This window comes from Salvelinus namaycush, unplaced genomic scaffold (assembly GCF_016432855.1).
Source record: "Salvelinus namaycush isolate Seneca unplaced genomic scaffold, SaNama_1.0 Scaffold1942, whole genome shotgun sequence".
In the NCBI taxonomy this organism is placed as follows: domain Eukaryota; kingdom Metazoa; phylum Chordata; class Actinopteri; order Salmoniformes; family Salmonidae; genus Salvelinus; species Salvelinus namaycush.
The window spans coordinates 7,281-19,802 of record NW_024058722.1 but is presented as its reverse complement, the minus strand read 5'-3'; the positions used below and the strand labels follow the sequence as shown (position 1 = coordinate 19,802).

The 12,522-nt window shown below is 41.4% G+C and overlaps 1 protein-coding gene across 1 annotated transcript in view; it reads left to right on the top strand.

Moving 5' to 3' along the window:
• LOC120037864 (transient receptor potential cation channel subfamily M member 1-like) overlaps positions 1 to 11,600 on the top strand; it is a gene marked incomplete at both ends in the record, with an annotated part of 40,368 nt that extends 28,768 nt beyond the window's left edge. Inside the window, 6 exons of the mRNA XM_038983831.1 lie at positions 335 to 385; positions 544 to 684; positions 9,989 to 10,018; positions 10,244 to 10,527; positions 10,885 to 11,113; positions 11,481 to 11,600. Coding sequence (XP_038839759.1) covers positions 335 to 385; positions 544 to 684; positions 9,989 to 10,018; positions 10,244 to 10,527; positions 10,885 to 11,113; positions 11,481 to 11,600 — 855 coding nt within the window. The remainder of the gene's footprint in view (positions 1 to 334; positions 386 to 543; positions 685 to 9,988; positions 10,019 to 10,243; positions 10,528 to 10,884; positions 11,114 to 11,480) is intronic.
• Positions 11,601 to 12,522: the final 922 nt, after the last annotated feature.

Below are 12,522 nucleotides of genomic sequence, written 5' to 3'. Positions count from 1 at the left end.
GACAGAGACAGACAGAGACAGGCAGAGACAGACAGAGACAGACAGAGACAGGCAGAGACAGGCAGAGACAGGCAGAGACAGGCAGAGACAGGCAGACAGACAGACAGACAGACAGACAGACAGACAGACAGACAGACAGACAGACAGACAGACAGACAGACAGACGATCATAACGTCCACCATTTCCTCACCATGTCTCGCCTGGAGGAGCTGTACAACACGGTGAGATGAGACAAGACCACGCTAATGTAGAGACTTGCCCTGAATCCCAAATCAAGCCCATATCCAGTTGTAGGGTTATTCATATTGTACAACGTTCTCTTCTAACACACAGAGACTGGGTCCTGCTAACACGTTGCATGTTGTGGTGAGAGACGTCAAGAAGGTAAGATGATCTCTCTGATTCATGGAAGATATTCTTCCTCATTCAACATTATTTGTCTTGTTTCAGCTGAATTAAACTGTGGTTTGTGCTGTTACAGCCAGGTGTGTAATCAGGGATTACAGAAATGTAATCTGTGAGTATAATCTGTGGTGTTCCAGGGCAACCTCCCACCAGACTACCAGATCACTCTGATTGACATTGGTCTGGTGATGGAGTACCTGATGGGTGGGGCTTACCGCTGTAACTACACCAGGAAGAACTTCAGGGCGCTTTACAACAACCTTTACGGGCTGAAGAGGGTAAGACTAGTTATCTCTATAACAACCTGTATTGGCTGAAGAGGGTGACACTAGTTAGCTCTATAACAACCTGTATTGGCTGAAGAGGGTGACACTAGTTAGCTCTGTAACAAACTCTACGGGCTGAAGAGGACAATACTAGTTAGCTGTATAACAACCTGTATTGGCTGAAGAGGACAATACTAGTTAGCTGTATAACAACCTGTATTGGCTGAACAGGGTAAGACTAGTTAGCTGTATAACAACCTGTATTGGCTGAACAGGGTAAGACTAGTTAGCTGTATAACAACCTGTATTGGCTGAAGAGGGTAAGACTAGTTAGCTGTATAACAACCTGTATTGACTGAACAGGGTAAGACTAGTTAGCTCTGTAACAACCTGTATTGGCTGAACAGGGTAAGACTAGTTAGCTCTATAACAACCTGTATTGGCTGAAGAGGGTAAGACTAGTTATCTCTATAACAACCTGTATTGGCTGAAGAGGGTGACACTAGTTAGCTGTATAACAACCTGTATTGGCTGAAGAGGGTAAGACTAGTTAGCTGTATAACAACCTGTATTGACTGAACAGGGTAAGACTAGTTAGCTCTGTAACAACCTGTATTGGCTGAACAGGGTAAGACTAGTTAGCTCTATAACAACCTGTATTGGCTGAAGAGGGTAAGACTAGTTAGCTGTATAACAACCTGTATTGGCTGAACAGGGTAAGTAGTTAGCTCTGTAACAACCTGTATTGGCTGAAGAGGGTAAGACTAGTTAGCTGTATAACAACCTGTATTGACTGAACAGGGTAAGACTAGTTAGCTGTATAACAACCTGTATTGGCTGAACAGGGTAAGACTAGTTAGCTCTATAACAACCTGTATTGGCTGAAGAGGACAATACTAGTTAGCTGTATAACAACCTGTATTGGCTGAAGAGGACAATACTAGTTAGCTGTATAACAACCTGTATTGGCTGAACAGGGTAAGACTAGTTAGTTGTATAACAACCTGTAATGGCTGAAGAGGGTAAGACTAGTTAGCTGTATAACAACCTGTATTGACTGAACAGGGTAAGACTAGTTAGCTCTGTAACAACCTGTATTGGCTGAACAGGGTAAGACTAGTTAGCTCTATAACAACCTGTATTGGCTGAAGAGGGTAAGACTAGTTAGCTGTATAACAACCTGTATTGGCTGAACAGGGTAAGACTAGTTAGCTCTGTAACAACCTGTATTGGCTGAAGAGGGTAAGACTAGTTAGCTGTATAACAACCTGTATTGACTGAACAGGGTAAGACTAGTTAGCTCTGTAACAACCTGCATTGGCTGAACAGGGTAAGACTAGTTAGCTGTATAACAACCTGTATTGACTGAACAGGGTAAGACTAGTTAGCTGTATAACAACCTGTATTGACTGAACAGGGTAAGACTAGTTAGCTGTATAACAACCTGTATTGGCTGAACAGGGTAAGACTAGTTAGCTCTATAACAACCTGTATTGGCTGAAGAGGACAATACTAGTTAGCTGTATAACAACCTGTATTGGCTGAAGAGGACAATACTAGTTAGCTGTATAACAACCTGTATTGGCTGAACAGGGTAAGACTAGTTAGCTGTATAACAACCTGTATTGGCTGAAGAGGGTAAGACTAGTTAGCTGTATAACAACCTGTATTGACTGAACAGGGTAAGACTAGTTAGCTGTATAACAACCTGTATTGACTGAACAGGGTAAGACTAGTTAGCTCTGTAACAACCTGTATTGGCTGAACAGGGTAAGACTAGTTAGCTGTATAACAACCTGTATTGACTGAACAGGGTAAGACTAGTTAGCTGTATAACAACCTGTATTGACTGAACAGGGTAAGACTAGTTAGCTGTATAACAACCTGTATTGACTGAACAGGGTAAGACTAGTTAGCTGTATAACAACCTGTATTGGCTGAACAGGGTAAGACTAGTTAGCTGTATAACAACCTGTATTGGCTGAAGAGGACAAGACTAGTTAGCTCTATAACAACCTGTATTGACTGAACAGGGTAAGACTAGTTAGCTGTATAACAACCTGTATTGACTGAACAGGGTAAGACTAGTTAGCTGTATAACAACCTGTATTGACTGAACAGGGTAAGACTAGTTAGCTCTATAACAACCTGTATTGACTGAACAGGGTAAGACTAGTTAGCTGTATAACAACCTGTATTGACTGAACAGGGTAAGACTAGTTAGCTGTATAACAACCTGTATTGACTGAACAGGGTAAGACTAGTTAGCTCTATAACAACCTGTATTGACTGAACAGGGTAAGACTAGTTAGCTCTATAACAACCTGTATTGACTGAACAGGGTAAGACTAGTTAGCTGTATAACAACCTGTATTGACTGAACAGGGTAAGACTAGTTAGCTGTATAACAACCTGTATTGGCTGAAGAAGACAAGACTAGTTAGCTGTATAACAACCTGTATTGACTGAACAGGGTAAGACTAGTTAGCTGTATAACAACCTGTATTGACTGAACAGGGTAAGACTAGTTAGCTGTATAACAACCTGTATTGGCTGAACAGGGTAAGACTAGTTAGCTCTATAACAACCTGTATTGACTGAAGAGGGTAAGACTAGTTAGCTGTATAACAACCTGTATTGACTGAACAGGGTAAGACTAGTTAGCTGTATAACAACCTGTATTGACTGAACAGGGTAAGACTAGTTAGCTCTATAACAACCTGTATTGGCTGAACAGGGTAAGACTAGTTAGCTGTATAACAACCTGTATTGGCTGAAGAGGACAAGACTAGTTAGCTGTATAACAACCTGTATTGGCTGAACAGGGTAAGACTAGTTAGCTCTATAACAACCTGTATTGGCTGAAGAGGACAAGACTAGTTAGCTGTATAACAACCTGTATTGACTGAACAGGGTAAGACTAGTTAGCTGTATAATAACCTGTATTGACTGAAGAGGACAATACTAGTTAGCTCTATAACAACCTGTATTGGCTGAACAGGGTAAGACGAGTTAGCTGTATAACAACCTGTATTGACTGAACAGGGTAAGACTTGTTAGCTCTATAACAACCTGTATTGACTGAACAGGGTAAGACTAGTTAGCTCTATAACAACCTGTATTGGCTGAACAGGGTAAGACTAGTTAGCTGTATAACAACCTGTATTGGCTGAAGAGGACAAGACTAGTTAGCTGTATAACAACCTGTATTGGCTGAACAGGGTAAGACTAGTTAGCTGTATAACAACCTGTATTGGCTGAAGAGGACAAGACTAGTTAGCTGTATAACAACCTGTATTGACTGAACAGGGTAAGACTAGTTAGCTGTATAACAACCTGTATTGACTGAAGAGGACAATACTAGTTAGCTCTATAACAACCTGTATTGACTGAACAGGGTAAGACTAGTTAGCTCTATAACAACCTGTATTGACTGAACAGGGTAAGACTAGTTAGCTGTATAACAACCTGTATTGGCTGAACAGGGTGACACTAGTTAGCTCTGTAACAAACTCTACGGGCTGAAGAGGACAAGACTATTTAGCTGTATAACAACCTGTATTGACTGAACAGGGTGACACTAGTTAGCTCTGTAACAAACTCTACGGGCTGAAGAGGACAAGACTAGTTAGCTGTATAACAACCTGTATTGACTGAACAGGGTGACACTAGTTAGCTCTGTAACAAACTCTACGGGCTGAAGAGGACAAGACTAGTTAGCTGTATAACAACCTGTATTGACTGAACAGGGTAAGACTAGTTAGCTGTATAACAACCTGTATTGACTGAACAGGGTAAGACTAGTTAGCTGTATAACAACCTGTATTGACTGAACAGGGTAAGACTAGTTAGCTCTATAACAACCTGTATTGACTGAACAGGGTAAGACTAGTTAGCTGTATAACAACCTGTATTGACTGAAGAGGACAAGACTAGTTAGCTCTGTAACAACCTGTATTGACTGAACAGGGTAAGACTAGTTAGCTGTATAACAACCTGTATTGACTGAAGATGACAAGACTAGTTAGCTCTATAACAACCTGTATTGACTGAACAGGGTAAGACTAGTTAGCTGTATAACAACCTGTATTGACTGAAGAGGGTAAGACTAGTTAGCTCTATAACAACCTGTATTGACTGAACAGGGTAAGACTAGTTAGCTGTATAACAACCTGTATTGACTGAAGAGGGTAAGACTAGTTAGCTCTATAACAACCTGTATTGGCTGAACAGGGTAAGACTAGTTAGCTCTATAACAACCTGTATTGACTGAACAGGGTAAGACTAGTTAGCTGTATAACAACCTGTATTGGCTGAAGAGGGTAAGACTAGTTAGCTGTATAACAACCTGTATTGGCTGAAGAGGACAAGACTAGTTAGCTCTATAACAACCTGTATTGACTGAACAGGGTAAGACTAGTTAGCTGTATAACAACCTGTATTGACTGAACAGGGTAAGACTAGTTAGCTGTATAACAACCTGTATTGGCTGAAGAGGACAAGACTAGTTAGCTGTATAACAACCTGTATTGGCTGAACAGGGTAAGACTAGTTAGCTCTATAACAACCTGTATTGACTGAACAGGGTAAGACTAGTTAGCTGTATAACAACCTGTATTGACTGAACAGGGTAAGACTAGTTAGCTGTATAACAACCTGTATTGACTGAACAGGGTAAGACTAGTTAGCTGTATAACAACCTGTATTGACTGAACAGGGTAAGACTAGTTAGCTGTATAACAACCTGTATTGGCTGAAGAGGACAAGACTAGTTAGCTCTATAACAACCTGTATTGACTGAACAGGGTAAGACTAGTTAGCTGTATAACAACCTGTATTGACTGAACAGGGTAAGACTAGTTAGCTGTATAACAACCTGTATTGGCTGAACAGGGTAAGACTAGTTACCTCTATAACAACCTGTATTGACTGAAGAGGGTAAGACTAGTTAGCTGTATAACAACCTGTATTGACTGAACAGGGTAAGACTAGTTAGCTGTATAACAACCTGTATTGACTGAACAGGGTAAGACTAGTTAGCTCTATAACAACCTGTATTGACTGAACAGGGTAAGACTAGTTAGCTCTATAACAACCTGTATTGGCTGAACAGGGTAAGACTAGTTAGCTGTATAACAACCTGTATTGGCTGAAGAGGACAAGACTAGTTAGCTGTATAACAACCTGTATTGGCTGAACAGGGTAAGACTAGTTAGCTCTATAACAACCTGTATTGACTGAACAGGGTAAGACTAGTTAGCTGTATAACAACCTGTATTGGCTGAACAGGGTAAGACTAGTTAGCTCTATAACAACCTGTATTGACTGAACAGGGTAAGACTAGTTAGCTGTATAACAACCTGTATTGGCTGAAGAGGACAAGACTAGTTAGCTGTATAACAACCTGTATTGACTGAACAGGGTAAGACTAGTTAGCTGTATAATAACCTGTATTGACTGAAGAGGACAATACTAGTTAGCTCTATAACAACCTGTATTGGCTGAACAGGGTAAGACGAGTTAGCTGTATAACAACCTGTATTGACTTAACAGGGTAAGACTTGTTAGCTCTATAACAACCTGTATTGACTGAACAGGGTAAGACTAGTTAGCTCTATAACAACCTGTATTGGCTGAACAGGGTAAGACTAGTTAGCTGTATAACAACCTGTATTGGCTGAACAGGGTAAGACTAGTTAGCTGTATAACAACCTGTATTGGCTGAAGAGGACAAGACTAGTTAGCTGTATAACAACCTGTATTGGCTGAACAGGGTAAGACTAGTTAGCTGTATAACAACCTGTATTGGCTGAAGAGGACAAGACTAGTTAGCTGTATAACAACCTGTATTGACTGAAGAGGACAAGACTAGTTAGCTCTGTAACAACCTGTATTGACTGAACAGGGTAAGACTAGTTAGCTGTATAACAACCTGTATTGACTGAAGATGACAAGACTAGTTAGCTCTATAACAACCTGTATTGACTGAACAGGGTAAGACTAGTTAGCTGTATAACAACCTGTATTGGCTGAAGAGGACAAGACTAGTTAGCTCTATAACAACCTGTATTGACTGAACAGGGTAAGACTAGTTAGCTGTATAACAACCTGTATTGGCTGAACAGGGTAAGACTAGTTAGCTCTATAACAACCTGTATTGACTGAAGAGGGTAAGACTAGTTAGCTGTATAACAACCTGTATTGACTGAACAGGGTAAGACTAGTTAGCTGTATAACAACCTGTATTGACTGAACAGGGTAAGACTAGTTAGCTCTATAACAACCTGTATTGACTGAACAGGGTAAGACTAGTTAGCTCTATAACAACCTGTATTGGCTGAACAGGGTAAGACTAGTTAGCTGTATAACAACCTGTATTGGCTGAAGAGGACAAGACTAGTTAGCTGTATAACAACCTGTATTGGCTGAACAGGGTAAGACTAGTTAGCTCTATAACAACCTGTATTGACTGAACAGGGTAAGACTAGTTAGCTGTATAACAACCTGTATTGGCTGAACAGGGTAAGACTAGTTAGCTCTATAACAACCTGTATTGACTGAACAGGGTAAGACTAGTTAGCTGTATAACAACCTGTATTGGCTGAAGAGGACAAGACTAGTTAGCTGTATAACAACCTGTATTGACTGAACAGGGTAAGACTAGTTAGCTGTATAATAACCTGTATTGACTGAAGAGGACAATACTAGTTAGCTCTATAACAACCTGTATTGGCTGAACAGGGTAAGACGAGTTAGCTGTATAACAACCTGTATTGACTGAACAGGGTAAGACTTGTTAGCTCTATAACAACCTGTATTGACTGAACAGGGTAAGACTAGTTAGCTGTATAACAACCTGTATTGGCTGAAGAGGACAAGACTAGTTAGCTCTATAACAACCTGTATTGACTGAACAGGGTAAGACTAGTTAGCTGTATAACAACCTGTATTGACTGAACAGGGTAAGACTAGTTAGCTGTATAACAACCTGTATTGGCTGAACAGGGTAAGACTAGTTAGCTCTATAACAACCTGTATTGACTGAAGAGGGTAAGACTAGTTAGCTGTATAACAACCTGTATTGGCTGAACAGGGTAAGACGAGTTAGCTGTATAACAACCTGTATTGACTGAACAGGGTAAGACTAGTTAGCTCTATAACAACCTGTATTGACTGAACAGGGTAAGACTAGTTAGCTGTATAACAACCTGTATTGGCTGAAGAGGACAAGACTAGTTAGCTCTATAACAACCTGTATTGACTGAACAGGGTAAGACTAGTTAGCTGTATAACAACCTGTATTGACTGAACAGGGTAAGACTAGTTAGCTGTATAACAACCTGTATTGGCTGAACAGGGTAAGACTAGTTAGCTCTATAACAACCTGTATTGACTGAAGAGGGTAAGACTAGTTAGCTGTATAACAACCTGTATTGACTGAACAGGGTAAGACTAGTTAGCTGTATAACAACCTGTATTGACTGAACAGGGTAAGACTAGTTAGCTCTATAACAACCTGTATTGACTGAACAGGGTAAGACTAGTTAGCTCTATAACAACCTGTATTGGCTGAACAGGGTAAGACTAGTTAGCTGTATAACAACCTGTATTGGCTGAAGAGGACAAGACTAGTTAGCTGTATAACAACCTGTATTGGCTGAACAGGGTAAGACTAGTTAGCTCTATAACAACCTGTATTGACTGAACAGGGTAAGACTAGTTAGCTGTATAACAACCTGTATTGGCTGAACAGGGTAAGACTAGTTAGCTCTATAACAACCTGTATTGACTGAACAGGGTAAGACAAGTTAGCTGTATAACAACCTGTATTGGCTGAAGAGGACAAGACTAGTTAGCTGTATAACAACCTGTATTGACTGAACAGGGTAAGACTAGTTAGCTGTATAATAACCTGTATTGACTGAAGAGGACAATACTAGTTAGCTCTATAACAACCTGTATTGGCTGAACAGGGTAAGACGAGTTAGCTGTATAACAACCTGTATTGACTGAACAGGGTAAGACTTGTTAGCTCTATAACAACCTGTATTGACTGAACAGGGTAAGACTAGTTAGCTCTATAACAACCTGTATTGGCTGAACAGGGTAAGACTATTTAGCTGTATAACAACCTGTATTGGCTGAAGAGGACAAGACTAGTTAGCTGTATAACAACCTGTATTGGCTGAACAGGGTAAGACTAGTTAGCTGTATAACAACCTGTATTGGCTGAAGAGGACAAGACTAGTTAGCTGTATAACAACCTGTATTGACTGAACAGGGTAAGACTAGTTAGCTGTATAACAACCTGTATTGACTGAACAGGGTAAGACTAGTTAGCTGTATAACAACCTGTATTGGCTGAACAGGGTGACAATAGTTAGCTCTGTAACAAACTCTACGGGCTGAAGAGGACAAGACTAGTTAGCTGTATAACAACCTGTATTGACTGAACAGGGTGACACTAGTTAGCTCTGTAACAAACTCTACGGGCTGAAGAGGACAAGACTAGTTAGCTGTATAACAACCTGTATTGACTGAACAGGGTAAGACTAGTTAGCTGTATAACAACCTGTATTGACTGAACAGGGTAAGACTAGTTAGCTGTATAACAACCTGTATTGACTGAACAGGGTAAGACTAGTTAGCTCTATAACAACCTGTATTGACTGAACAGGGTAAGACTAGTTAGCTGTATAACAACCTGTATTGACTGAAGAGGACAAGACTAGTTAGCTGTATAACAACCTGTATTGACTGAACAGGGTAAGACTAGTTAGCTGTATAACAACCTGTATTGACTGAAGAGGGTAAGACTAGTTAGCTCTATAACAACCTGTATTGGCTGAACAGGGTAAGACTAGTTAGCTCTATAACAACCTGTATTGACTGAACAGGGTAAGACTAGTTAGCTGTATAACAACCTGTATTGGCTGAAGAGGGTAAGACTAGTTAGCTCTATAACAACCTGTATTGACTGAAGAGGGTAAGACTAGTTAGCTGTATAACAACCTGTATTGACTGAACAGGGACAAGACAGGTGACATCAGCAACTGATGTTATTGACACGTATCTTTATCATGTGATGTTATTGACACGTATCTTTATCATGTGATGTTACTGACACGTATCTTTATCATGTGATGTTACTGACACGTATCTTTATCATGTGATGTTATTGACACGTATCTTTATCATGTGATGTTACTGACACGTATCTTTATCATGTGATGTTACTGACACGTATCTTTATCATGTGATGTTACTGACACTTTCTAACATGACATTATACTTCTCTTCTTCTGGTTGTTTGCAGCCAAAAGCCTTGAAGATGCTGGGGCTGGAGGTAATAGCAAGTCTTTGTTCAAGAAATACTCTACACTATTTCCTTCATTCAACCATGTTTGAAACGTTATGTTCCTTTACAAAGAGAGATGTTAGATGGTACAGTTCACAAACACAACACTATTATAAATAATGTTATCTGCACAACACTATTCTAAAAGTTCCCCTCTGTGTGTTATCTGCCCTAACACCCTCACTTCACCCGTGTCACTTCCTGTGTCACCAGGACGACGAGCCGAGGGGAAAGAATAAGAAAGGGAAGAAGAAGAAAGAGGAGGAGGTAGAGATAGATGTGGACGACCCTGAGGTCTGTCGCTTCACCTACCCCTTCCACGAGCTGATGGTGTGGGCCGTTCTCATGAAGCGCCAGAAGATGGCGCTGTTTCTGTGGCAACGTGGGGAGGAGGCCATGGCCAAGGCTCTGGTGGCCTGTAAGCTATACACAGCCATGGCTAAAGAGTCATCTGAACTGGTGGACGATATCGCCCAGGACCTGGACAACAACTCCAAGTGAGTTCCTGTCTTATACTTCTCCCATTACTGAGATAGTGGTTCCTCTTGTGATCATCACAGACAGGCAGGTCATTGTCCCTGATGATTAAAACATTACACAATCACTAAAATAGTTCTACTTTTGCCTCACCTACGGTCTCCTAATTTTCATGGCCCTTCAAGCCGGATACCCTGTGGTGATTATTTTATTTTATTTAACAAATAAGAGAAAATTCTTATTTACAATGACGGCATAGTTCAACCTATAGTTCCATACACCCTATTTCCCATTGTGCTTAGTATAGTAAGCCGGATTAAGATCAGATTTTTCAGGCCATAAAGTCTTAGTTAAAGGTGATGACTCTTTCTCCACAGGGAGTTTGGCCAGCTGGCCTACGAGCTCCTGGACCAGTCCTATAAGCACGATGAACAGGTGGCCATGAAGCTGCTGACCTATGAGCTGACCAACTGGAGCAACTCTACCTGTCTGAAACTGGCCGTGGCCGCCAAGCACAGAGACTTCATCGCCCACACCTGCAGTCAGATGCTGCTGACCGACATGTGGATGGGAAATCTGAGAATGGGGAAGAACCCCGGGCTTAAGGTAAAATAACGGAGTTGAATTGGTAAACCTCCCTCCTTAGCTTGAAATACCACCACCAGCATCACTGAATTGCTAGCTTTTCAGTGGTGCAGCAGTAAGACCTAAGTCCCTGGTTCTATTGGTTCCTATCAAGGTTTCTTCCTTCCAGGGAGATGTTCCTTAGCTGTCTTGTATTTGCTTTACTCTTTGCTGTAAAGCCGAAACAACCCCATGAGTTGAGAAACAGATTGACTTTCATGACCACATGGACAATACTCTTCATATCTATACGGTACAGCCAGATCTGTGGATCTGCTCTGCAAGCTCTTTGGCGTCTGGGCCGGGTTACTGTAAAAGCACTTTGTGACCAGGGTTTTTGTCTTTCTAGGTGATTCTGGGCATCATATTCCCTCCATCAATTCTGCTGCTGGTGGACTTCAAAGGAGAAGACCAGTCCTACACAGCTAACTCTGACGAAGGGAAAGACAAGGACGATGACGCCGGCAAGGTACAGAAGACTCCGGTTGACCAACATATCATAAAATGCCTGTCAGAGTGGTGAGATGTTCATCCACAAGCCTCTGTTCCTTGAACTTATATTGACATTTTAGTCATTTAGCAGGCGCTCCAGAGTGACCTATCATTTAGCAGGCGCTCCAGAGTGACCTATCATTTAGCAGGCGCTCCAGAGTGACCTATCATTTAGCAGGCGCTCCAGAGTGACCTATCATTTAGCAGGCGCTCCAGAGTGACCTATCATTTAGCAGGCGCTCCAGAGTGACCTATCATTTAGCAGGCGCTCCAGAGTGACCTATCATTTAGCAGGCGCTCCAGAGTGACCTATCATTTAGCAGGCGCTCCAGAGTGACCTATCATTTAGCAGGCGCTCCAGAGTGACCTATCATTTAGCAGGCGCTCCAGAGTGACCTATCATTTAGCAGGCGCTCCAGAGTGACCTATCATTTAGCAGGCGCTCCAGAGTGACCTATCATTTAGCAGGCGCTCCAGAGTGACCTATCATTTAGCAGGCGCTCCAGAGTGACCTATCATTTAGCAGGCGCTCCAGAGTGACCTATCATTTAGCAGGCGCTCCAGAGTGACCTATCAGCAAAGTCACTACTAGAAACAGTTATTATAATAATGTATTTATTTAACCTTTATTTAACTAGTCAGTTAAGAATAACCTTTATTTAACTAGTCAGTTAAGAACAAATTCTTATTTACAATGACGGCCTACCCCGGCCAAACCCAGACAATGCTGGGCCAATTGTGCACCACCCTATGGGACTCCCAATCATGGCCGGATGTGATACAGCCTGGATTCGAACCAGGGACTGTAGTGACGCCTCTTGCATTGAGAAGCAGTACGTTAGACAGCAGCATAACTTGAGCGCCCCCCAAAAATACACAAAAAAAAACAAAACATCAAA